The sequence below is a fragment of the Saccopteryx bilineata genome, chromosome 11, assembly GCF_036850765.1.
Source record: "Saccopteryx bilineata isolate mSacBil1 chromosome 11, mSacBil1_pri_phased_curated, whole genome shotgun sequence".
NCBI classification, from domain to species: domain Eukaryota; kingdom Metazoa; phylum Chordata; class Mammalia; order Chiroptera; family Emballonuridae; genus Saccopteryx; species Saccopteryx bilineata.
In genome coordinates this window covers 69680893-69708170 of record NC_089500.1, presented here as the reverse complement: position 1 = coordinate 69708170, position 27278 = coordinate 69680893, and the positions used below count along the sequence as shown (strand labels likewise).

Below are 27278 nucleotides of genomic sequence, written 5' to 3'. Positions count from 1 at the left end.
GCCTTGAGATCAATTCCTGCTGTGCACCATTGCTGGGGCCCCTGGAGACCCACCCACACACTCAGCACCATCCTGGGTTCCCTGGGTTATTAACCTGAGTCAGGAGATAATGAAGCCTCCTGAGAGCAACAGTGGATCAGGTCCGGCAGCAACTTGCACCGCTGGTTAGAGCGCCCCGTGTGGTTTCTGAGCCTGATGACCTTGCCCTGACTGTGTCTAGCCCATGTGCCCTAAGGCGTGTTGCCGGGTCTTTGCTTGGATTTCTCTTCCTGTTCTGTACATTGTAGGCACCACAGTTGTTTCTCAGGGCCTGGGTCCTGACCCAGTCTCTCCAGGTTTCTGGGACCGTGCTGATTGTCTTCAAAGACCTCCTTGATATGTTCCTGCCTCTCTCTTCTCAGGAGCCTCCCCTCACCTCACCCCTGCGCCCCCCCACCCCCAATTCCACATCACTGAGATTCCCCACCAGGTTTGTGCCCTTCTACCCAGACTCCTGCCAGGAACACTGGCTGTTAACCACAGAGCTAAGTTTGCCCATCTGAAGCTCCTTCGCCTGCACCTGGCTCAGTCCTCGGCGGACAAGGGGGGAGCTCAGACCTCAGCTTTCTGCACAGACAAAAGCGACCGGTGTTCTCAGCTGAGAATGCCGAGATAGAACAATGGACATTCGGGGATGACCTCAGCTCCGTTCAGGGGTGACCGTGCCAGAGAGTTGGCAACGCTGACTCCATGTGAGCAACAGATGATGAATAGTCAGAGGCTGAGTGGGGGCCATGTTGCTCTTTTTGTTCTCAATCCTTCTCCTTGAGTTCCTGCTGTCAAGAAATACAACCATTGCTTTTCATCTTTACACGCCCGCCGATACTTCACAATACGCCTCTCGAGGGCTTAGCCTGTTCCCACGAAATGAGAAAAGACATTTACAAATGTCTGACAGGTGACTTACTGAAGACGTCCCTACACCAGGGCAGCCCCTTCTGTACTTTGTAACACTCGGTGAGATGAAGGTAAGAACACAGACTTTAAGTGGCTTGGTTTTACAAGCACTTGGCCAAATCTTTCATGAGTATCATGAAAGAATTGGAGATGTATCACTTAAAATCAGTTGGTTGAATGATATAAGAACTCACAGTGCTGACTACAGATCAGCGTAAACGTCTCTAAAATGAATATACTAGAGCAGTATTTTCCAACATTTAATATAAAAAATGAGTTTTGGTTGTGCCTGAGGATTTTAAAAATATTTATTTAATATATTAGAAAATGTGTATTATCAAAAACAAAAACCACACCATTATTTCCTAGCTATTATTTGTTTAATAACTGGGGCAATTTAAAAAAGACGATTTTCATAAAGTAGTGAAGTACTATGTCCTAACAACCTTCATTGTGTTCAGCTTGAGACCCCAGGTGAGAGTTTCTACTGAAATGGAGAAGTTTTATTTGACACTGAACATGGTGCTTCAAACATGGTGCCCCCCAGAGGGCCAGGCCTGGCCGAAGTCTGGCACCCAGTGTGGGACAGGTGTGATAGAGCTGTCGTCACTTAGAGAACTTTCCACCCATGGCACTGGCTGGGCCCCTCCAGGCCTGGCCGAGGTCTGGCACCCAGTGTGGGACAGGTGTGATAGAGCCGTCGTCACTTAGAGAACTTTCCACCCATGGCACTGGCTGGGCCCCTCCAGGCCTGGCCGAAGTCTGGCCCCCAGTGTGGGACAGGTGTGATAGAGCTGTCGTCACTTAGAGAACTTTCCACCCATGGCACTGGCTGGGCCCCTCCAGGAAGCTGCAGGATGTTGTTTGGGGTTAAACTCTTCATGGACCAATCTTGTGAATTTTACAATCTATTCCATCTTGAAGTTGTAGCATATTATTTATTAGACAAGGAATTTCCAGAACACATTGAGGATTACATTAAACCTTATTCTAGGTAATGAATGGATCCTGTCATGAATAATAAAAATGAAAGGCTTCATAACTGTCCTCCCTTTTTAGTGAAGGGGATAGAGAGACAGACAGGAAGGGAGAGAGATGAGAAACACCATCTCGTAGTTGCAGCACTTTAATTGTTCATCGCTTTCTCATACGTGCCTTGACCAAGGGGCTCCAGCTGAGCCAGTGATCCCTTGCTCAAGCCAGCAACCTTGGGCTCAAGCCAGACAACATGGGGTCATGTCTATGATCCCACGCTCAAGCTGGCAGCCTTGGGGTTTCAAACCTGGGTCCCCAGCATCCTCGGTCGACACTCTATTCACTGTACCACCACCTGGTCAGGCCATAATTGCCCATTTTTGACGGAGAACTCAAGAAAATGTACTTTAGGTCCAAGATTGTTCTGTTTACTTTTTAAAAACCATGCTATATGGATGGCTGCTGTTCTTCAGAAATTTTAATTAACTCAAAATTGAGATTCAAGCTAGATTACTCTTTTCTAAAACAATCAGTGTCCTGCCCAAGTAATTCTAACAGTGAGTTCAGTGTGACCCGCACGTAGGCAGTAAGAAACTCCCGGTAACAGGCGATTGGTCATGATTCTCGCAGCTTCTTTCACGTGTGCTGGCTTTCCTTGAATGCCAGTCTCCTGGAGCACATCAGAGCATTTGCTGGGAGTCTTACTGAGAGAAATACTTATGTAAGCATACTTTGGAACAAATCTTCCTATCCTTTAGTTTGTAGATACAAAGTTATTAAGTGAAGCAACTACTGAAATACAAAGGATCCGGAAGGCACAGTATTCATGCTGTCCAAATGTAACAACACCCTGCCTTGTAAAGACCGGAGCCTTTACTTTCAGGTCTAGATGTGGCAAGTTTTGGAGCCCTCAGAAATGAAACTACAAACACTTCCACCTCCCCATCCCCCAATCTCCTGCCCTTTCTGACATGCAGCTCAGAGGAAGCAGGGCTGGAAGCCAAAAAGCAGTCAGAGCTTGGGTGACTTTGCTGCTGTAATTGTGAACCAATAGGTAATTCTTGTGCAGCTGTTTATTAAAGAACCAGCCCCCCATGGTCTTGTGGGGCAGGAGAGATACCTCAGACACCAGCCCACTGTCCGGTTTAAAAATCTACTTTTGCCACCCCAACCCCCACTTCCTTGCCCATAGTGGGTCAGGTCAGTGGACTTCCGAAGGTAGGGAAATGGATTTACTAGTGTTCAGACATTTGAACCAGTGGAATTAAAAATTAAATAAATGCTTGTGTGGCTTTAAACACAAATGAGGCCCATCACACCCACACCTGTCATCAGCAGGTCCACACTCTATGAAACTATTCTTTTTCTTTTTTTTCTTTTTTTTTTTTTTACAGAGACAAAGAGTGAGTCAGAGAGAGGGATAGACAGGGACAGGCAGGAATGGAGAGAGATGAGAAGCATCAATCATTAATTTTTCATTGCGCATTGCAACACCTTAGTTGTTCATTGATTGCTTTCTCATGTGCCTTGACCGTGGGCCTTCAGCAGACCAAGTAACCCCTTGCTGGAGCCAGCGACCTTGGTTTCAAGCTGGTGGGCTTTTGCTCAAACCAGATGAGCCTGCGCTCAAGCTGGTGACCTCGGGGTCTCGAACCTGGGTCTTCCGCATCCCAGTCCGACGCTCTATCCACTGCGCCACTGCCTGGTCAGGCTCTATGAAACTATTCTTGAGTCAAAGGACCTAGTGACAATTCTGCATGTAATGTTTAGATTTCAGGGACCTTGTTTTGAGCCACCTCTTTTGGTCACACACAACCCAAGTTGTGATAGTCATTCCTACACTCACTTGGTTTCTTGGGGGCAAGTATCACTGGGGAACAAATTTTTTTTTTTCATTTTCTGTTGCATGAGGTTTTAGAACTGTTTCTATATATTTCTGCATCGCTGATTCCAAATCTGAAATCCATTTTTTTGGTGCATGCTCTAGCTTTTATGCAATTTTAATTTCTTTTTTTACAGTTAATGGCATGCATTGGTTTTTAAATTGGAGTTAAAGGGCAACGACTCTTGGATTGAACATAACCACAAGGCAATTAATGTTTTACAAACATCACTTTTACATAATTGTCGTCTTTAAATGTAAAAAATTATCTGATAAAAACACCCTCTTATTTTGTTTCAAGATTGAATCATGGCTTCTTCGAGTAGGCGTAAATGTAAGAATAGTCCTGACACCTTCTGTTATATATGTGGCTGTTACACACTTCAACGTCAAAGCGCAATATTTCATCATTTGTGACACGTGCATATATTGTCTGTTTTCAAGTTCCCCTTGGCGATCAAGACAAGAATTGGGCTCCTCAAATTGTGTCATAATTGTGAGGAAATGCTTCGTGACTGGATAAAAGGAAAATGCAAAGGAATGCCTTTTGGTATTCCCATGGTTTGGCGTGAACCTAAGGACCCCAGCAATGACTGTTATTTCTGTCTGATCCACATACAAAGGGCATCAGCAAGAAAAACGGCATATGATCACATATCCTAATATTCCTTCAGCAATACGACCTACCCCACACTCTGAGACACTCCTGGTTCTGGTTTTCAATGGTTTTATTTCTTCTAAGGATGAAGAAAGTGAATGTGGTGATCAAGTGTATTTTGATAAGATGCATGAGGAAATGGTTATAGAATCTGAAGGTTCTTCTGATGCCAAGCAGTCATCAACCCCTCAGCAGTTTAGCCAACCCGAATTGAATGACTTAGTAAGAGATTTGGGCCTATCAAAGAAAGAAGCTAAGTTATTAGCCTCCAGGCTTCAAGAAAAGAATGTACTTCACCAGTCAGCTAAAGTATCCCATTTCAGGAAGTGTGAACAAATTTTTGTGGACTTGTTTTCCGAAGACAAATACGTTGTTTACTGTCATGATATCAGTAGTCTTCTCAGCCAGCTAGGTGTTAGCATTTACAGTCCAACAGAATGGCGGCTATTTCTTGACAGCTCTAAATGGAGTCTGAAATGTGTTCTCCTACACAACGGTAATGTTTATGCAGCAGTTCCAATTGGTTATTCAACTCATCTGCGAGATTATAATGACATAAAAATTGTCCTCAAAGCCCTGACCAGTTGGCTCAGTGGTAGAATGTCAGCTTGGTGTGCAGGAGTCCCAGGTTCGATTTCCTGCCAGGGCACACAGGAGAAGCACCCATCTGCTTCACCACCCCTCCCCCTCTCCTTCCTCTCTCTCCTCTTTCTCCTCTCTCTCCTCCCCTCCCACAGCCAAGGCTCCATTGGAGCGGGGTTGGTCCGGGCGCTGAGGATGGTTCTATGGCCTCTGCCTCAGGTGCTAGAATGGCTCTGGTTGCAACAGAGCAATGCCCCAGATGGGCAGAGCATCACCCCCTGGTGGATCCTGGTCGGGTGCATGCAGGAGTCTGTCTGACTGCCTCCCCGTTTCCAACTTCAGAAAAATACAAAAAAAAAAAAAATTGTCCTCAACGTTCTCAATTATGAGCATAACTGGATCATTTGTATGGAGGATCTTAAAATGGTAAATTTCCTGCTAGGACAACAGAGGGGTTTCACAAAGTATCCTTGCTTTCTGTGTTTGTGGAATAGCCGAGCTCGGGAGGAACACTGGACATAGAAGGAATGGCCGAAACGTGAAGCTCTGGAAGTAGGAATGCAAAATACTGTGAATGAACCTGTAGTTAATCGAGACAGGATCATTTTCCCCCCACTTCACATCAAACTTGGCTTAATGAAGCAGTTTGTTCAGGCTTTAAATAAAGTGAATGCTTTCAACATATTATTTCTGCTTTTCCTGCCTTGTCTTTCGAGAAGATAAAAGCAGGTGTATTTGATGGACCTCAAATTCGAACCCTCATATGTGATGAAGAACTTGCCAGGAAGGTGAACAAGGAGGAGAAAGCAGCATGGCAGTCTTCTGTGGCAGTTACAAAGAACTTCCTTGGCAACAAAAAAGCAGAAAACTATGAACTTCTGGTTCAAAGGATGCTGTTGACTTTCTGCGACATTGGATATAACATGAGCGTTAAGATTCACTTCCTGGACAGTCACCTTGATAAGTTTCCTGAAAATCTTGGAGCTGTTAGTGATGAGCAGACTACTGCTGGAGCATCAAACAAGATTGTCCTCAACAAGTACACAAACGCAAGAGCTACAAACGCAAATTTTTGCCTGAATAGAATTTAAATAAGTTTTGGGCACATTTTGATTAAAATAAGTGTTTTAGCCCTGGCCGGTCGGCTCAGTGGTAGAGCATCAGCCTGGAGTGCAGGAGTCCCGGGTTCGATTCCCAGCCAGGACACACAGGAGAAGCGCCCATCTGCTTCTCCACCCCTCCCCCTCTCCTTCCTCTCTGTCTCTCTCTCTTCCCCTCCTGCAGCCGAGGCTCCATTGGAGCAAAGATGGCCCAGGCACTGAGGATGCTCTATGGCCTCTGCCTCAGGTGCTAGGATGGCTCTGAATGCAACAGAGCGACACCCCAGAGGGGCAGAGCATTGCCCCCTGGTGGGCATGCCAGGTGGATTCTGGTTGGGCGAATGCGGGAGTCTGGCTGCCTCCCCGTTCCCAGCTTTGGAAAAATGCAAAAAAAAAAAAAAGCTAAATGTTGAAAATTTTACAAGATGAAAACCGAAAACCTTTTAAATTTTATTTATTCATTTTAGAGAGGGGAGAGAGAGAGAGAGGGAGAGAGAAAGGGGGGAGGAGCAGGAAGCCTCAACTCCCATATGTGCCCTGACCAGGAAAGTGCAGGGTTTTGAACCGGCAACCTCAGCATTCCAATTCAATGCTTTATCTACTGCACCACCACAGGTCAGACCTGAAAACCTAAAATCTTGAATTGCAAAAAAACACACTGTATCTTACAGAGAAAAACTAATGTCAGATTTGAGATCAGCACACTCGAATTAGGTAAGAACAAGTGTTTTTGTGGATGCAACAAGAATTTTGTTTCCGTGTTATTAATAGATGTGAATTACTCTATCAACACAGACCTGAATGCAAACTAGTACTTTTTACAGGAAGATAATATGGTTCTTCAAAAACGTTTTCCTTCTTTGATGTCATTTTAATCACCTTAACACACATGTCCCTGGGTTCTAATCTCTCCCGGTTTTCTCTCTGCCCCTCTGCAGGCCATGAATAGGGCTATGCAAATTCAATACCTATCCACCTCAGCCCTGGCCAGTTACTATCTCTGAATGATCACGAACTTTAAGCTCTTACCTCTGGAGAAAACTTGTTTTCTTACCAAGTTACTCTCATACTATACAACCCAAGTTGTAGTGGAAAAACTGGCTTTATTCCTCCTTTCCCCACCTGGTAGATCACATGACCACCATGCCCATGGATTTCTATGAACAGAGCTCAGGCTTGGCCAGGGTGAAGCATGAGTTTCACTTACAAATATGTTGTCACCATTCTTTCAAACTGCCCGATTCCACGTGATTTCAGCTAAGCTAATCTTGCAAAGCACATAAGTAGGTAACTGATTTTATTTCGTTTTAATATAATCAGTAATTGACCCGTGATTTCTGGCAGCCACAGCTAGTCCACCAACCCGAGCAACCAAATGTTTATCTTTACTTCCAACCAGCTACTCTGGGGGCTGGGAAAGGAAAAATAAAAAATAAAAACCAAGGGACAGGAAGACCAATGCCCTGAGAAGGGAAATACATCTCACTGCACATAAGACACGTTTCAAGACAGGCCAGCAAAGCCTAAACCTTTTATTCCACCAACCAGGATTTCTGATTCTCTAACGCTGCAATTTAAAATCTCCAGAGTCCACAAAAACAGTCTTCACCTTTGCTGCATCCCCAGAAAAGGGCCAGGGCAGGAGCGGTCAGGCCCAGGCCACTCTCAGGTAAGAAGCACAGACAATTCTCTGCAGGTACGTGTCCGTCTTTAACTGAAATGCCTTTAAACCCTCCACCACCCCCTACGTTTTTCTATGGCATGTATGACAGGAAAACACTCATCTCCCATATATACAACTCCATGGGAGGGGGCAGGCAACACACAGGCACCAATCTTTTTATTCGGCCAGAAAATACAATAGTCTGACTTGGGTTAATGGCAAGGAGATATGCAGAACCGTGTGTAACTGGCCCCCAGGGTGGGCTGGGCTGGAGTTTTGTGAATGGAAGCACTGCCCATGTTGGAGGTGAATTCAGTGCTACAAAAAAACCAAGTCGCTCCTGTCACTGAGCAGTACATGAGCTGCTTCCTAGAACCCAGGAATGCTATAAAATATCAAATATCAAGTGGCTCGGTCTCTGAGCAGTATGAGCTGCTTCCTCGAACCCAGCAACGCCCACACCCCACACCTCATCCGGACCCCGTCGATTCCTCACACACAGCTCCATGCAAAGCAGAAAACCCTTTTGTGACCTCTTCTCTAGGGGGCCAGGAGGGTGGGCCTCGGGAATGATGTGGGGTGGGCTTTTATTTTCCTCCCCACCAAAAACTACACACACACACTCAGACATACACACAGAGCCATTTCCCACAGTCTGTCTTCCCCACAACCGCAGGCTCCCGGACCGCGGCCGTCCTCGGGCTGAGCCACGCCTGGTGCTGCCCAGGGCTGGGGTGTCCGCACGCCGCGGAAGGCCCCGTGCTGTCTCACAAACCGAGAGGGCAGGCGCAAGGGGCATGGCTACTCCCGGGGACTGCTTTTTGTCTTAAATCCAGTCTACTCGGCAACACTGTTAGGTCCCGGGGCCGGGAGAGGCTCTGTGGGCACGACGTGGTGCACGACCTGGTGGTCCCAGCCCACCGTGGTGAGCAGGGAGTGATTGAGCGGAGACCAGGTGGCGTCTCTCACAAAGTCTCTGTGGGCATGGCTTCTAAACCTGGAAAAGAAGAGACAGGTGTGAGCGTGGTGCGGGACAGGAAGAAAACACGACTGGGAGGCGAGCCCAGCACTGCCAGGCACATCTTTGGGTGTGTTACACACCTATTACATACAGAGTTATCACATGTACAAGCCCCAGAGGGCTTCATCCATCCCTGTTCTTACAACCGAAGAAACGGCGGCTAGAACAGGAGCAGTGACCTGGGCGAGCCAAGGTCAGACAGTGCATGGGGCAAAGAAGGAAGTGCCACCCAGACCCCGTCGGGCGCCTTCACCCGCTAACACGCTGCACTTACTCTGGGGTTCTTTCTGTGACAAGGGTCGACTGCCCCCCGGGAGACAGCTGGAATGCCAGCCTTGACCTCGCTCTGCCGGGACAGGGCTGGCTGTGAATGCGCCCAGGCCCAGGGAGGTGGTACAGCCTGTCTCCATCACCAGTCCCCTTGGAAGAGACACTGCCCCTCCTGTACCCTCCCCGGTGCCTGATCACAGGGCACCGCCGTGCACTTACACCTCGGAAAGGCCCGAGTCCAGCACGGTGAGCGAGCAGTCTTCGCTGACAGAGGCCAGGAGGGGAGCACTAGGACAGGAAGAAGGGTGTGAAAGGTAAAGCCCGTGGGTCACAGGACAGCCCTCATGGGCCGGCTCCACCCCTCTAAAGGGACCCGGAGAAGGCGGCCTGACCCCACACTGGGTTAAGGTCTGGCTCCCACTCCAGTCCACATGATAAGTTCCGAGGAAAGAGCAGGGAAATGGAGGAAAGCCAAGGTTGACAATCATCCTGGCAACTAACCATCCCATCTGGTCCCTCCCTGCAGCTGCAGCAATTACCCAGAAACACATGCTTTCAGCCACACTGTCCTAGAAGCCCACAGTATCAGTCACTTTGGGTGTTGAGCAGGGAGTTAGCCATTTGCAGACAGGAACTGTACAACCCAAAAAAGGACTACTGCCTTAAGAGACTGTGACCTCCTCAAAGCTTAGCAGGGCAGTGTCTGCCTTATGGAACCGCCCAGTTGGCTGACGCCTGGGCAACACGGGCATGAGCCCGCGCTGTGCCCATTCACACCCAGCAGGCCCTGGCGACAGCCCAGTACCTGTGTGGGGAGAACACCAGCCCAGTGACACACTGCGAGTGCACAGTGGCACTGAGGGCCCAGCTTGCACTCTTGGTGTCCATGAGGTGGACAGTGCCATTCTCGTCACCTACAGAAAGAAAAGGCACAGAGGTTGAGGGCCCCGGCTTCAGCCTCTGCCAGCCCTGGACTGGAAGGCTAGTCCCTCCATCTCGGACAAGTGAACCACTCCGAAGATCAGCTTTCTCTTCTGTTGAGTAGAAATAAGTAGTCATTGGGTGGTTGTAAAATTAAATTAATGGATGATGCAGTTATTATTTTAACCTCAAACTGTATCAACTATCCACAGTAGAATGAAATTCCCTACACAGTAAGTCCTCTCTTAACGTGATCAATTGATTCCGTGATAGTAAGTGAAACAATGTAGGACACCAATTTACTGTCAGCTGAGTGGTATAAACAAGATTTAAGTTCCCGTGGCATCTCATCAGCTCCACGATGAGACGATGCTGAATGAAAGGCCATTATTCAAAGACCTGCCGTATAGTAGTAATCCATGTGCTTTGTGGCCCTGACTTCTAACCATGCCAGGGATACAAGAACCAGAACAACCAGAACTCAGACCCACTGGGAAAGAAATCACCATGGTGTCCAAAGCTAAACTAAAACCACTGCTCAGTCACCCCCTAGCCCCCAGCCCCCATCAGCACAATTCACCTGCTGCCCAGGTGTGCTGAGACGGAGCAGCTGGAGCCTGGTGCGTATGGAGTCAGCGCTCCCCCCCACCCCAGGTCAACATCCAGTTTGAGGCGCGCCCTTACCAAAGACAAAAACTTCGCTCTGCTGAGGATGCCAAGCCAGGGAGGTAGGGAGGTAGCCAGAGGCACTGCAGCCTGCAAAGGAGGGGGGTGGGTTCGGAACAAGACTCAGAGCCCAGCTCTGAAAAGAAGCTTCCCAGATGAAGACACTCTAAACCCCAGAAGCACTTTACTCGGTTTCCCGAACCCCACCAAGGCAGCCGTGTCCTCATCCCTGACCCTCAGAACCTCCATTTCTCCATCAGCCTCCTGCCCTTCCTAGACGCAAGCCATAGGCAAGCCTCCAGCACACAGCACGAAGATACCAACTCTGGCTCCTCTGCAACCCGTCTAGGAAACGGAGTCAACACCACCCCGGACCCGGCCCTTCCTCTGCGACCATCTAGGAAACGGGGTAAACACCACCCCGGACCAGCCCTTCCTCTGGGTACCCATCTAGGAAACGGGGTCAACACCACCCCGGACCCAGCCCTTCCTCTGGGTACCCATCTAGTAAAGGGAGTCAACTCCACTCTGGACCCGGCCCTTCCTCTGGGTACCCATCTAGGAAACGGGGTCAACACCACCCCAGACCCGGCCCTTCCTCTGGGTACCCATCTAGGAAACGGGGTCAACACCACCCCGGACCCGGCCCTTCCTCTGGGTACCCATCTAGGAAATGGGGTCAATACCACCCCGGACCCGGCCCTTCCTCTGGGTACCCATCTAGTAAAGGGAGTCAACTCCACTCCGGACCCGGCCCTTCCTCTGGGTACCCATCTAGTAAAGGGAGTCAACTCCACTCCAGACCCGGCCCTTCCTCTGCGACCATCTAGGAAACGGGGTAAACACCACCCCGGACCCGGCCCTTCCTCTGCGACCATCTAGGAAACGGGGTCAACACCACCCCGGACCCGGCCCTTCCTCTGGGTACCCATCTAGGAAACGGAGTCAACTCCACCCCGGACCCGGCCCTTCCTCTGCGACCCTCTAGGAAACGGGGTAAACACCACCCCGGACCCGGCCCTTCCTCTGGGTACCCATCTAGGAAACGGGGTCAACACCACCCCGGACCCGGCCCTTCCTCTGGGTACCCATCTAGGAAACGGGGTCAACACCACCCCGGACCCGGCCCTTCCTCTGGGTACCCATCTAGGAAACGGGGTCAACACCCACTCTGGACCCGGCCCTTCCTCTGGGTACCCATCTAGGAAACGGGGTCAACACCACCCCGGACCCGGCCCTTCCTCTGGGTACCCAGTGCAGAGTGGGCAGCAGAGCCTCAGCAGGGAGGAAGCGGCTATGAAACTTATGTCACAGCCAGTGGGCACTGGGCAACTTTTCCTCTGACTCTGGCCAAGGAAGGCCTCTTCCAGGTGGGTTCCCAGTACCTCTCCCACCACTGGCTCCCAGGCTCACCCAACTGTGACGCTGGCTTGGGACAGCGGGTATCCCAAAGTAAGATTCTACTGTCCTGGAGGCAGAGGAACAGAAAAAGGGCTTCAGAATCCAGAGCAGCAGCTGCGGGCCAGGAGTTCTCCACACCAGACTTTGGCCAAGGGTCTGAGCATGGTTGGGGAGAGGGCAGGGAAGAGGAGGCTGTACCTCACCTCACTGCAAGAAAGAAACACGGAGTCCTGGTGCGGAGAGGCAGCGACACAGGTGACCTGCCCAGAGTGAGCTGGAGAGGAGAAAGAGAAAGATGAAGAGAGGGAGCTGGAGGCACTGCTACAAAGCAGCCCAGCTCCTACTGAGGGGTAGCAGGGAGGGTGTGAGAAACAGGTCCCGTCTCAAGATGCATTTAATCAATTTCAGGAGAGATTCTGAATTAGACAAAACCTAAGAGGAAATGTTGCTGGGGTTATAAAACCAAAAAAGGCTTGGGGGAAAGTTAATTAGCAAAGACAATGAAAGAGAAATCAGGCCTGACTGGTGGTGGCACAGCGGATAAAGCATTGACCTGGAACGCTGAGGTCACTGGTTCGAAACCCTGGGCTTGCCGGGTCAAGGCACATACGACAAGCAATGAACTAAAGTGAAGCAACTATGAGTTGGTACTTCTCGCTCCCTGTCCCTCACCCTCCTCTCCCTGTCCTCTCCCTGTAAAATCAATAAATAAAATCTTCAAAACAGGAAAAGAAAGAAAGGGCCAGGAATGGCAACTAGGGTTTAATTTGAAAAGAAAGCCCTCAGGCAGGAGAGCAAGGACTTGCTGTCTCAAAGAGAAAAATAAAAACAAAACGGCCCAGGCCAGGATGGGAAAGAAAGAACGGACACTCACCCCGGTATGAATTCAGTACCATTTGCTGAGCGAGGTCCCACACCTTGATGCTAAGAAGCAAAAGGAAACAGAAACTTCAGTAGATTGCAAAATCTCTAGGAAATCTTACAGACATGTCATAATTAGCCACCGTGTTCTTATAACGGGTCCAAAGTGATCTATAAGAAGGCTACTCGAATAGGAAAGCTACCCAAAGGAGATCCAGAGAGAGGAGTGATGAGAACAGGGACCCACCAGAAGTCTTTGCTCCCACTGACAGCTTGCGTGCCAGAGCTCAGAACACTGACCGTACACACTATGTCATCGTGCTCATACTTGCAGAACTTGCTGACAATGAGTGTCTCATTCTCATCCAGCTCCCACAATTCAACAGCACCTGTTACGGATGGGATGGAGGGGGAAGGAAACAAGCTTGAATTATACCAAGACAGTAATTCACTTCTGGGATTCAAGCGGTCCAGTCACTAAACTAACCAAGTTAAGTTATTTCTATAAAAGCACAGTCCATATTATTAGAGGGTTTAGCTAACTTCCAAGCCATTTGCCTTTAAGCTGGCATTACTCTTTTCCTAATGACAGTCTAGATAATAAGGTGGGGAAGGCTTCTAGGAAAGGACAGAAAAAAGGTGGAAGGGTGGCTTACAGTAAGAACACACTGGAAAATAAGTGCCCAGGAGGAAAGGATGGCATCTCCACAACTTTCTATGTAACATACAGGCCAGTGTGGTTAAAGCTGCCCAATTATAATAAATATTTATTGGAACAATTTCAATACATGTCTCACAGCATCTTTTTAAAATGTGATGAATAACTCAATGTCTTCCACAGTGACTGGCTAAGTACTGAAAATGCCCCCAAAATTGTCCTGAAAATATGTAGTGTTCAAGCTCAACTGTCGGAGAGGGGCTCAATTTGTAATGTCCACAATTACACCTCTGTGTCATGCCTGCCAACACCCCAATTCTGACATTTTTTTAATAATTTGATAAAGTCTCCACTGCTGAATCTGACATACAAAACAAAGCAGAATGTAGACATTTAAGAAGAAAATGGGAAGATACGGGAAGGGACAGCAGAGATTGGCTTCAGCACCATCTTTAAGATTAAGATTAACCTTGATCTGGATTGGGGGGATAAAATGGTTCCAATCCATTTCTTAATTTTATATGGATTTTGTTGGGAATTCCCATAGGGCAATTGATCATCTTGGAAAGGTATTTCCACCTACACAGAAGTTCTCCTTAGGGACCGACATCCTCTAGCTACCCCAAGCACTGAGTGTGGGGCATGAAAGATTGAACCCTGCCCGACCCGTACCCATTGGCCTTCATTCCCCCTGTGAGGCTGAGAACAGAGGGACTCACCTGAATCGGAAGCCACTAGGATACCTCTGTCGCCCACCCATGTGAGGTCAGCCACTCCGGCTTCCGTCTGGACTCCAGCGGAGCAGAAGCCTTCGTTGGGGGCGGCACAGGGGTCCTTGAAAAGCCAGAGGGAGCCAGCCCAGCAGCGGCCACTCAGGCTGGAAGCCCCAAGCAGGAGCGCCGCATCTAAGGGAGGTATAAGCTGTCAGAGCGTGCGAGTTTAAGGGTTCGTCTCCGTGGTGACCGCACGGAAAACCACGCGGGCCGAGTCTGGATGTGAGCTCAGGAACGCGGGGCACGTTTTGGGACTGAGCTCAGCGAAGGAAGGGTCAGGATGGCAGGCGGGGCAGGGACGGGCTAGGGATTAGCCTTCAGAAGGGTCACCCCGTGCCGGGGTGAAGGAGCTTCAGGCCCGGGATCTCGGCTCACCCGACCGGTACCGCGCAGCCTCCAACTGCCGCTCCATGCAGGCGGGTGCATTAGGGGGCAGGTTCCACTCGCGGGCCGCCGGGGGCACTAGAGGAGGTGGGGTTTCCTTCTTCATCTCCCCGGTTCCAGTGCCAACCTAGACTCAAATTGGACGCCCGCGGGAGAGTCAGCTTCAACAGTCCCCACGTGGTACCCTCTGGGCCTCCGCCCCTCTGGACAGGCTACAGGCACTCTACATCTCGCGAGAATTACTTCTACCGTTCCCATTCCGCTTTCTGGCTGCCGCCCTAGGCAACAGGTTCTCCGCGCCGTTTGCCTCCTGTCGCGAGAAAAAAAAAAAAAAAAAAAAAGCGAGAGGAAGTTGAACGGAAAGAGGGTTCGTTTCTCTTCTCGCGAGACTTGCGAGCGACCATCTTGTTCCTGCCCCTGACAGATTGTCTTGTCCAGGTCAAGTGGGACGCCGAGACCGCTGAGCGGACCCTTGCTGACCATGCTGTCTCGGGTGGTCCTCTCTGCTGCCGCCACAGCGGGTGAGAAGTGAAGACCCTGGTCCGGGCTATCAGAGTAACTGTAAAGAATGGCGTTTAAGGTTGCTTAGACGGGATAAAAGGAAAAGGGGTGAAGAAAGGCGCAGCGAGACTTGGGCCTGAGTGGGGTTATTAGCGCCGCTCAGAACGTGAGCGTGGGGTTTCGGGGGACAGGAAAGAGGGGTGATTGCCTTTAGTGATCGAGCCCCGCGGCGGCCGAGGCAGGGGCAAACCAGATTTCACCTTGACCTTGCTGACCCGCGCCTTGTGTGTTTGCAGCCCCCTCTCTGAAGAACGCGGCCCTCCTCGGTCCGGGGTAAGTGAGAGGGGCGTGATGCTCCCCTTCGTCCTTGTTTATCATCTCGTTCCAATTCTTGGTGACCCTTTAGTTTGGGGCCAAGAATTACCTTTCTGTAGGTAATTTTGGAACGCGTAAAGCCTCATTCAGAGGCAGGCTTTTGTAACTGCCTGGAACATCGTCTTCGCTTCACATAATGGCAAAGATGAAGAGTGTAAGTGAGGTGTTGTAACTAAACTAGAAACTGGGTTTTGTTGTCTTCTAAGCCCCGCCCCTCTCCCTTGTGACCTTCAGCGAGACGGATCAGCCAAAGGCCGAATCAGAGTTCCTAGAACCAGAATTTTTGCCTACCCAAAAACAAGGTCTAGGTCTTATTTTTAATTTAATTTATTGGGGTGACATTGACTTTTAATAACATTAAGCTGCAAGTGCACCATTCTATAATACATCTATCTGTATATTGCATTGTGCGCCCACCACTCAAAGGTTAGTCTCCTTCTCTCACCATGTGTGTGACCCCCTTTACCCCATCATCCTTCCCCACCCCCTTTCCCTCTGGTAACTGTTGTCTGTGTCAGTGGTTTACTTGTTTTGTTTGTTTGTTGCTTTCTGTTTTCTAGTCCACACAGGAGTACGTTTTGTTAAATAAAAACAAAGAAGCTCGTTTTGCACCTGTCTCCCAGATTAGGACTTTTACTGCCAGATCATAAGAGAGAAGTTTATTGATTCAGTAGGTACTTATTTGCCACCCATGTAACCTGAGAGAGAAGAATGAATCAGGCTAAGTACCTGCCTTTATGGAGCTCACGCAGGCTAGAGAGGAGGCAGCTAGCTACAGAGCAGTGGCTGAGAGTGAGGGCGCCAAAGCTGGAAGAATGAGGTCCACCTGGCCTCTCCACTTTCCCGCTCTGTGACCTCAGTTTCCTCATCTGCAAAACGGAGATAGTAGTACATTATGGGTTATGAAAATTAAAAGACTTAATTCCTGTGAAACTATAAAACCAGTTTCTGATACATATAGTATGTGCTTAGTAAATGTTAGTAGCTGTTATTGTTAACATTATTTCATAAATACGTCAGTTGGGGAGGGGGGGCCTTAGATTTTTTTTTTTTTTTTTTTAGCCCTAAAACTTGCAAAATATGATAACTATGGCTTGAAAAGTGGCTTTAATATCTAGTTATTTTTTGTGTAGGTAATAAAGGGAGGCTATATGACTGCTTCCAACTTATCAGAAAAAAATATATATTCCATATAGACAAGTAAATAATCACACATAAGTGCTAAATAAAATACACAGGAAACATACATAAGATTCAGGAAACGTCCCTGATAATATTTTCTTTCACATTCCCTGTGATCTGTCAGCAGGGCTCTCCCACCGTGTGGACTCTGACCACTTCTTCCACTGCCACTGCTGCCGTGGTGGGATCCTCCGTCAGCTTCCACCGGGGCTGTTTCCGAGGTCTCTTCACTAGTCTGCGTCTCCCCTTTCCCGTTACTGTACACCCCATTCTCACAGTAGCCATAGGGATTATGTCAGTCCCCTCGCTGCACCCCCACAAACGCTTCAGAGCTCCCCATCCCCCTTGAAATAAAACCCAAACTTATCCCAGAAGGCCCAAAATGAATTGATCCCATCCTACCTCTTTATTGATCTCCTGTCTTTTTAGCTCATTCTGTGGCTATGTTGGCCTTCTTGCTGTTCCTTTGAAAACTGCCAGGCTTATTTTTGAGTCAGGATCATTGTACTTGCTCTTCTCTCTGTCCCCCAGGTCACTGGCTCAAATGTCCTCTGGCCTTCTACCGGAAAAGCTTCTCCCTCACCGTTGCTCCCTGTCCCCTTACCTTACTCCCATTTTTCTTCATAGAACTTAAAACAACTGCCTGAAATTGTGTGTGGAGCTATACACACACACCTCACACCCCTGTTAGAGAGTTGAAGGCCGGGACTTAGTCTGCTTGTTGCTATGGTTTCTGGGCCTCACATAAGTAGAAAGTCAGTGAACGTTTCGTGGAATGAATGAATGTTAGCCCAAGATTGGAGAGGCCTTTATAAAGGATATACATGAAGTGATCTGAAGGTTGGATGGGCTTGACAGTTGTTTAGTGAAAGGCCTGCCAAGCAGAAGGAGCAGTGTGAGGCATGTTCTTGTTGTTATGTTTGTATTTGAGAGCTGTAAGTGCTTGCATATGGCTAGAGGGTAGGAGAATGAAGGAAGGCGAGGGTATAAAATGTGACAGGTGCTGAATCCTATTTGCTGTATTAAGTAGCTTGTTTTCTGAAGGCAGGAGAGAGCCTGTGAATTCAAATTTACATTTAAAAAACATTGGCAGCAGTGTGAAGGGGGCAGGTTTAAGGGGTATTTGACCAAAAGAGAGACCTTGTTTTGGATTATTAAGTTCAGGCTAGAGATGAGCTCTTGAACTAAGACAATGAATTGGGGAGAAGATTTGTATCAGGCTGAAGTAAGTTCTCTGGTGCTGTGATTAAAATCAGTGGTTCTCAACCTGGGGCAGTTTTGCCCTCCATAGAACATTTGGCATATGTCTGGAAACATTCTTGGTTGTCAGCACTGGTTGGGAGTGGGGGATGCTACTCTAGATGCCTCTGGTGTGTGTAAAGGCCACAGGGATACTGCTAATCACCTTACAGTGCACAGAATAGTATCCTACAACAGAATTGTCAGTGGTCCAAAATGTCAGTAGCACTGAGATTGAGGAACCCAATTTAAATGTAAAAACCCTGATTTAAATCTGGAGCATGAGTCTCAGATTCCAAGATTTGTTGGGGTAGCTAATACATTGGGAGGCAGAAATAATATCCACACTGCTGTATACCTGAAACTACTGTCATACAAAATACTATTGAATGCAAACTGTAACTGAAAAAAATAAAGAGTAATAATATTCAAAAGACAAACAAAGGCCCCAAATCAAAGGAATAATACAAACTCTTAACATTGCAAATGGATAGAGGTACAGAGTGGGGAGGGGGAACAAAGACATGCTGAATATTTGAAGAGAGACTAAGCTAGACAGTAGATTGGTTAATGAGACACCAATTTGCTCTAACTGCTAAAAAGCAGTCTTAGACTACATCAATACAAGAAGAATTTGCAAGTCCCCTATCATACAGTAGTTCAAGCCCAGTAAAATGAGTGATTTGGTCATGTTGTCTTCGAGTCTTATGTTTAGTTCTGCATACCTCAGTTTTGTAAACAAAACCAGAGAGCGCCTTACGGTAGACAGCCAGGATTGTGGGGGAGTGAGGTAAAGATAAGTACATAAATTATCTTTCTTACAGTGAACAATAAAATGAGAACCAACAGGAGGAGGTTTCGAGGACATAATTGTAGTGGTTCAGTTCAAAGATGAACATGGTAGAGTTCCCTAGCGCTGGAAAAGCCTGTTCACACAGTGCTGGTCAGCACCCCTCACAGCGGTCGTTCCTCAAGGTCAGAGTTCTTGGCATCGGGGTCACAACAGAGTGGATGTGTGAGAGCTAACCACATATGCCAAGCCCCGTTCTAAATACTCTGCGTGTATTAACTCAGTTCTCACGACAACCCTGTGAGGCCTTATCCTTTATTCCCCGTTTACTTAGAGAAATTGGAGATTACAAAAGTTTAAATCACTTGCTCAAAGTCAAGTGGCAGGTTTAGGATCTGAACCCAGATAGCCTGGCTACAGTCTGTGTTCTTAGATGTTTCTTTGCTGATAAGACACACAGCGTGCTAGACGGGTGACTGAGGATGATTTACAGAAGGGATTCTAGTAGGTTACATGCGGCTTTCCTCGTGCGTTTGTCACACCGCTGATTGTGAGCCCCTGACCTTCTTGTTCCTGGTCTCTGCTTTCTGTTGTGACACTGGGAGACTGCCTCAGTCCTCGTCCCCATTGTTTTACTAACTGTTCGTACACTGTGTTCTCTTTAAAGAATAGGCTTAAGTTTGTGTGATTGCTGCTTGTAGGGTGTTGCAGGCAACACGGATCTTTCACACTGGGCAGCCAAGTCTGGCCCCGGTACCGCCTCTTCCTGAGCATGGAGGGAAAGTTCGTCACGGGCTGATCCCTGAGGAGTTCTTCCAGTTCCTTTACCCCAAAACTGGTGTAACAGGTGAGCATTTGCTAGGGTTCGATAGTATGTTCAGATGGTACGGTTTATGTGAACCTAGGATTTTGGTGGCCTCTCATCTCTACATATACCCCAAAATCAGACCAGCTGTTTGAAAAGTAAATTGCGGAAGTGATTCAAAATAAGTTCATTTAGTTGCTCTAACTTGTCTTTGGAATAAATTTCTTTGGGATTTTAACTTGATTTTTAGCGGGTCTCCATTTGTTGATATACCAGATTTATTGAGTGCCTGTTTCATGCCAGCCCTGGGCTGGGCATGCAGTGGGGAACGAAGGCGCCCACATGCATTCTGTTGTAGGACGGACGATAAAGAAACGAGTACCTTGTAATGTACTGTCAGATAACGGAAAGGGCTCTGGACTGAAATAAATCCGGGCTAGGCAGTAGAGAATAAACTGTACATGTAAGTATGAAAACAGAAGCTGGGCTTTTGGGCTGTATTTGTCAGGGGCTCCCCTTTCAAAAAAACATTCTGAAATCTTGCATTTTTATAATGCAATATGCTTCTACTTAACATCATTTAATTCTTACAACAGTCCTATGAAGACATTTTTATTCCTCAGAAAGACTAGAAAACCAAGAATTTGCCCAAGTTCTACTTGAACACGGGTTCCCCGCGTAGGCTCGGTGTCCGTCCTGCTGTGCGCGCTGTCTTCCTTGCTGCACTCACGTGCGGCTGTCACTGGGGAATGTTGGGAACCAGAGATATGTTTTAATCCTCCCAGCAGTGTCCTAAAATAGCATTTTCCTAACTGAAATTGCAAGTAACATTACTGTCCTCAGATCTCCATGGATTAAAATGTTACATGTGATAATCACATTTAAAATTAATATATTTAAAGGCAAAAAAGCACTTTTTTGGGTAAACTGTGTATGAGACTACAGTTGGCCCTGACATGAGTTTGATCTGCCTGGGTCTACTTAGACGCGGGGTTTTTATTGGGTGACACTGGTTAGTATAATTCGCACACAGGTTTTAGGTGCCGGATTCCACACACACCTCAGCACACCGTCTGCGTGTTCGTCCCGCCTGGCAGACACCCCGCTGCTCTCCATGTCCACGCGGTTTTTCTTTTCCTTTTTTTTCTTTTCTTTTTGTCCTTTTTGCTCAATTCCCCTACCTCCCCTCACCCAGCCTGCCACCCCCCAACAGCTGTCCGCCTGCTCTGTGTTGGATATTTTTCAGTAATACCCTAGATGTATTTTGCTTATGGTTTTCTTAACATTTTTCCCCCTAGCTTCCTTTATTGTAAGAATACAGCTTGTAATACATAAAACATACAACATATCTGTTCATCAGCTGCTCATGTTATTGGTAAGGCTTCTGTGAACAGTCGGCTATTAGTAGCTAAGTTTTGGGGAGTCAGAAGTTACATGCAGATTTTGGACTATGCAAGGGGTCAGCACCCCTGAGTTCCCTAGTGCCCACCATGTTGTGCAAGGGGCAGCAGCATAACCCTTTTATTCTCAGAATACAGCCCAGCGTCCTTTGATAGTAGCGTTGCTCAGAGACCGGGAAGTAAGCAGTAGTAGATAAATTTTATCCTGACCGAAGTTCTCATTTAGTAAATTACACATTTTGCTGTGCAGATTACTTCGGAAAGTTACCTGACATCCTTGTGGAATAATTCCTGTTCGTTGAGCAGTTGTGCTAGGCAGTTTGCATACATTACTTCTAATTTCATCAACCCTATGAAAAGGTACTGTTCCTGTTTTACAGATTAGGAAACTTAAGCTCAGAGATCATTTATATGCTCAGTTTCTTACAAGTTTCAGAGGCAGGTTTTCTTGAGTCTCAATCCAGTGTTCTGTCTTTGAATCCAGTTATTTTAATTTTTACTTAACTTTGCCTTCAACAAATTAAATGCAAAAGTACCTTTCTATCTTCCTCCTTTAAGACTTACCATATCCATCATAAAATAACTTTTTCTTCTTTTAGGACCCTATGTACTTGGAACTGGGCTTATCCTGTATTTTCTATCCAAAGAAATATATGTGATTACTCCAGAGACCATCTCTGCCGTATCAACAATAGGGTTGCTTGTCTATGTAGTTAAAAAATATGGTGCCTCTATTGGGGAATTTGCTGATAAACTCAATGAGGTAAGAACCATAAACCTTGCTTCACAGTTTAGAGCCTAGTAGAAGCATCAAGGTTATCGAGATGTTTTTGAAGTGAATGTATATATATTCAGTATAATTAGAAATAAATTATAATGAATATGATTATAGGTGTTAACACTAGCAGATTTGAGACCGAAAGTCTAGGTAAATTTTTGAAAAGCTACCAACTTTCTCCATAGTTTCGTTCATACAGCAAGATACTGTGTTGCTGTCATGGGCTGTTCTTTTAGGGATTTGTGCATTTCTTCCTATGTGTGTGTGATTCTTTGTGGGTGTTTTTATAAATGAGGGGGCATAACTTTGAGGGAAACCAAATGAATCTGTTCTTCTTAACCTACCCTTGGTGCTTCCACTGATCTTTGTTATCAATATCATCATTGCAGCAAAACATTGCCCAGCTAGAAGCAGCAAAACAGGCTTCCATCAAAAGCATCCAGGATGCAATCGACCAGGAGAAGTCCCAGCAGGCGCTGGTACAGAAGCGCCATTACCTCTTCGATGTCCAGAGGGTAGGTTTCAGAACTTCCTGAGGAGAATGAAGTTACTGGTTTGTGTGCTTTAAAATAAAAATGGAGACTCTCACATGAGGAGTGGCTGACTAGGTGGAGCATATTTTATTTAGGAGAGAGAAGATGTGGGTCAGGTTTGGCAATTCTGGCTGTTAGACATTTAAGACCTGTCAGGATAAAGGGTTAGAATTATTACTCTAAAATTAAAAAGTAAAAATTATAAAAGAGCATAGTTTGGACGCACACATAAGGAAAATAATCATTAAGTTACAGTTGATTAAAACAGGGTCAAAGGCAGGTCATGAGGAAACATATTTGGCTATAAAAAAGTCCAGTACCTTACATTCCAGACTCACAGAGCAGACTCGGATAGCAGTGGGGTTTTTTCCTCAGTCAGATCACAATTAGATTCTAAAGTGTAGATTCTAAAGTGTTCAGTTTCTAAAGCAACTTTAGGAACAGGTTCAAGTGTGTTCTTATTTTACTTTATGCCTGATATGTAAAGTGAGGTTTTCTTATGCCAGAGTTTATGTCACAGAGGCCTCTGTGAAATTAAAAATAACATGCTAAGGCAGGGGTCTCCAAACTTTTTACACAGGGGGCCAGTTCACTGTCCCTCAGACCATTGGAGGGCTGCCAAATACAGTGGTCCTCTCACCACCAATGAAAGAGGTGCCCCTTCCAGAAGTGCAGTGGGGGCTGGATAAATGGCCTCAGGGGGCCGTATTGCGGCCCGCGGGCCGTAGTTTGGGGACGCCTGTTAAGGTAAAGTAAGAATCTGAATAGTAAGGCTGTCGTCTAGTATTTCTTTTTTGTGTGTTTTAATTTTTATTTATTGATTTGAGAGAGAGAGACATACATCAATTTGTTCCACTTACTTGTGCATTCATTCCCTGGTTGACTCCTGTGTGTGCCCTGACCAGGGATTGAACCCACAATCTTGGCGAATCAGGACGACACTAACCAGCTGAGCTGCCCAGCCAGGACCCCAGTTCAGTGTGTGTCAGCATGGTTTTAGTATCACATGTGTATTAGCCGCTTAGCAAAGGTTTGGGACCTATGGATTTAGGACCTGATTCTAAGACCTGTGGAATCAGAACCTCTGCTATAGCTAGCCAAAAAGCTTATATTTTTAAAACAAAGATCCCTAAATATTCTTAAACACACGAATGTTTGACTCAGGAAATAGGAAAACCCCTTTCCATGTGTATTTAGGTTGCAGCCGAGAAGGCTCTCTGCCTCGCATATCCTATGTACACACTAACAATCTGGCTTAGAAGATGCAACTTTTTCAAAAAAATCAAATGATAGTCATTAACATTTTTATTTATTTACTAGATATTTATTGAGTTCGTCCTGTATGAAGACACCAGTCAAGGCAGGGTTCCGGGGTGACAGCAGAGAGCAAAACAAAGTCTGCCTTCCTAGAACCTGCTTTCTAGCCCAGGGTTGAGAGAAGGCCGGGAAGAAACTGATCAGACATGAGTGTCAGCTAGTTTATCCTTACATGTGAGCATCCGATAGAACTTAGTAGAAAGAGAAAAATTAATGCAAGAAGGGCGGGGATTTGCTGGAGCAATGTCCTTCCACAGGCAGAGGGCTTGAAAGAGCGCCGAGTGGAGCGGTGGCTTCCCGGGCTTGGCGAGTAGAAAGGAGGCGAGGGGCCCGAGGAGAGCTCCAGTAGCCTGCTTTACGTGGTCGAAGTTTGTGGAAACCCTTCTGCTGCTTCCTTTTTCTCGGTGAGACGGGCCAGAGGGCCATCGGCCGAGAGGTGGAAGCGGTAAAGGAGGGCGAAGAGCAGGGGGCAGGGGCCGCAGGGCTGCACCCGGAAGCAGTGCCGGCCTGCTGGGGCGGGAGAGGCCAGGGGTGGTGTCACAGACCGGAAGTGACGTGTCCCTGTCACCGTTCATTTGACACTGTTCTGGAGGCAGTAGTTGATATTATTAGAGAAGAGAAAGAAACAAGAGGTATAAAAATTCAAAAAGGCATAGTTTTCGGACTTACAGATTACCTGGTTATATATCTAGAAAACCTAGGAGAACCAACATAACTCTTAAAGCAATAAGCAAATTCCGTAGGGTGTCTGGGTACAAAAGGGATACCAGACAAGCCCGGTAGCCATCAGTGTACAAATGGCTGTCCATTAGGAAGCACTGGGAGAAGAGACACCATTCAGGGGAAGATGCCTAGGAGTAAACTGAACCAGAGTGCACAATCTTTTTTACTTTGCGAAGTGCTTATGAAGGTTCTAAGGTCAGAACTCTCATAAAGACATCAACTCTGCCCACTTTAATCTCTAAATCTAACATATTCTTAGAAAATACTGACAGATGGGAGCAGCAGGGTGTTGGGACTTGGACAAATTGATTTATAGAAAAGTAAAAAGACTATCTAGGAGTGTTCTGAAAAAGTAGTCATGAGAACAGCCCTACCGAACATTAAAGTGAACTGTAAACGAGAATGCACTTGGAATAGCGTGGTGCGCTGTGTGAGTAGAAAGGCAGACGGCACGGGGCTGAGAGGGTCAGAGATGGACTAGACACAGAAGGCACTTAGACGGACGGCACTTTCACCTCGGTGGAGGAAGGACAGGTGGGCACCTGCGTCAGTAGTGGAAAGGGAGTTTCCTGCCTTTCTACCTTATAATAAAATAAACTTCAAATCAATTATAAAGTCTTTGAGAAGTAAAATCATAAAAGTAGAAAAAGAACATGAAATCGAGCATCCTTGGAGCTGATAGGGCCTTTCTAACAAAGACAACATCGGGAACTTAGGTATGGTGGCCGATGTTGAGTAGACTCACTGGGAATCATGTCAGAGTGTACATGGATACTAAGTCATTGTTTGTATATGTGAAATTAATATAGTATATGTCGATCATACCTCAGTAAGAAAAGTAAGTTTGGAAACTGAAAGAGGCAGAAGCCTCAGAATGGACGTGATCTTCAACCGTGCCAACAGTCTTGATCACGTCTTCATTTTGCTTCAGAATAACATCGCTATGGCCTTGGAGGTCACGTACCGGGACCGGCTGCACAGGGTGTACCGGGACGTGAAGAGCCGCCTGGACTACCACATCGCTGTGCAGGACATGATGCGGCGCAAGGAGCAGGAGCACATGATCAACTGGGTGGAGAAGCACGTGGTGCGGAGCATCTCTGCCCAGCAGGTGCGTGCCGTCTGGAGCTTCTGGAGCGGGGCTGCTGCGTGAGGGCAGGAAGGGCTGGCGGAGTCCTCAGCCGTGACAGCTCCGATGGCTTTTCTGGGCCGTGGAGCCTGGAAATGCTGCAGAGCATCCACGGTGCTCCTCCTTCCTCGGAATCCGGTCGGGGTCCCTTACTTCCCAGGTTGCAGCGGTAGAAAATGTTCAGAACGCTGGTTGTCGCAGACTTGTGTTCAAGTTCCATCATTTGGGAAACATTAACCAACATGTTCAATTTCCCTGACACGGAGACTGCAGGCGTCTCCGAGCCCCGCCCGTTCCCTCCGCCCATTCCTCTTGCCTCATTCGCTGGTCTGGAGCAGATACATTTCTGTTGCTTACTTAAACTTGGTTTCCTTTTTAAAATGTATATTCTTATTTACTTATGACATGGTTTCTTCTGTACCAGATATGTATTATATTAAATGAATTGTTATTTTATTTTATTTATTTTTGTACAGAGACAAAGAGAGAGATAGAATAGACAGGGACAGAGAGACAGACAGGAACAGAGAGAGATGAGAAGCATCAATTGTGACACCTTAGTTGTTCATTGATTGATTTCTCATATGTGCCTTGACCGGGGGCCTTCAGCAGACCGAGTAACCCCTTGCTCGAGCCAGCAACCTTGGGCTCAAGCTGGTGAGCTTTTCCTCAAACCAGATGAGCCCGTGCTCAAGCTGGCGACCTCAGGGTCTCGAACCTGGGTCCTCCGCATCCCAGTCCGATGCTCTATCCATTGCACCACCACCTGGTCAGGCTAATTAATTGTTTTTTTTAATTTACCTTTTATGTAAAAGCAAGGAACTTAGAAAAATACAAAAAGTCCAGTTATGAAATCAGCAATCTTTTTCATTAACATTTCTGTATTACCAGTGTTAGTTTGGGCTTTTTCAGGCAGCTAGTAGCTGTATAAGCCAACGCCGATGGCACATGGTTAGTGGAGTATCTGGCTACAATTTCCAGTTAGTTTTCACTCAAAAGCTATGAGCCAGGGATTTTAATTAAGCCCTGGAATAGCTTAATATCAATTGCATCTTCCTTATGGAAATAATGAAGCAATTCCTAGTAGTCATATTCAGCCAGTAACCCATGTTGAGTCTGTGGGAACCTTGAGGTCTTGTAAGAGGCACCCTTTTCAGTTACGGTGTTTATAGCCTTCTGCGGTTTGGGAAGGTCTAACCAGACTTCTCTTTCCTTACCACAGGAAAAGGAGACAATTGCCAAGTGCATCACCGATCTAAAGCTGCTTGCAAAGAAGGCTCAGGCACAGCCCGTTATGTGAATGCAGCTGTCCGGACTGAGACAGTAGAGACACTGACGGACTCAGGAAGCGAGGCTGTGACACCCTCTGGGAGCTGCTGTCGGCTGGAGTTGACCACCTGAAATGAAAGGCTTGCGTTCATCTAGTGAGGGAGTTAGAAGTCTGTTGGCCAGTGATATTGATATGGTTCTTGTCCCTGTTCTGCATTTTGAGTTCTGTGATCATTTTTAAATAAGCAGTTTGCTTTTAATAAAATTTGGTACCTGACTAAAGACTACCAAGTAATAATTTAAATTTGTAATTAATTCTACTATCTTATAGGAAAGTGACAGTTGAAACAAGTTTTTCAAATTGCATAATCTTCTGACTTTCAACACCTGTCATGGGTAGAAATTAAAAATGTCATTGAACTGATAATCTTGTTGTTTGAAAGACTGTTATTGGTAAGCTGCTTCTGGCTGATAGGTTATGGGAAA

General features: G+C 46.9%; 2 protein-coding genes across 2 annotated transcripts; one reads left to right on the top strand and one right to left on the bottom strand.

Annotated features, from left to right (window-relative positions):
• Positions 1 to 7630: 7630 nt before the first annotated feature.
• On the bottom strand, positions 7631 to 15023 carry WDR77 (WD repeat domain 77). Its single transcript, XM_066247639.1, has 10 exons — positions 14743 to 15023; positions 14314 to 14499; positions 13184 to 13325; positions 12950 to 12999; positions 12279 to 12349; positions 12088 to 12142; positions 10693 to 10764; positions 9893 to 10001; positions 9307 to 9375; positions 7631 to 8793 (listed from the first exon to the last, which is right to left on the bottom strand). Exons 1-10 carry the CDS (start codon positions 14855 to 14857, stop codon positions 8634 to 8636), a joined length of 1029 nt encoding a protein of 342 aa, XP_066103736.1. The 5' UTR covers positions 14858 to 15023; the 3' UTR covers positions 7631 to 8633.
• Positions 15024 to 15118: 95 nt separating this feature from the next.
• On the top strand, positions 15119 to 27219 carry ATP5PB (ATP synthase peripheral stalk-membrane subunit b). Its single transcript, XM_066247640.1, has 7 exons — positions 15119 to 15272; positions 15549 to 15585; positions 19540 to 19685; positions 21643 to 21806; positions 22211 to 22336; positions 25326 to 25505; positions 26746 to 27219. Exons 1-7 carry the CDS (start codon positions 15233 to 15235, stop codon positions 26821 to 26823), a joined length of 771 nt encoding a protein of 256 aa, XP_066103737.1. The 5' UTR covers positions 15119 to 15232; the 3' UTR covers positions 26824 to 27219.
• Positions 27220 to 27278: the final 59 nt, after the last annotated feature.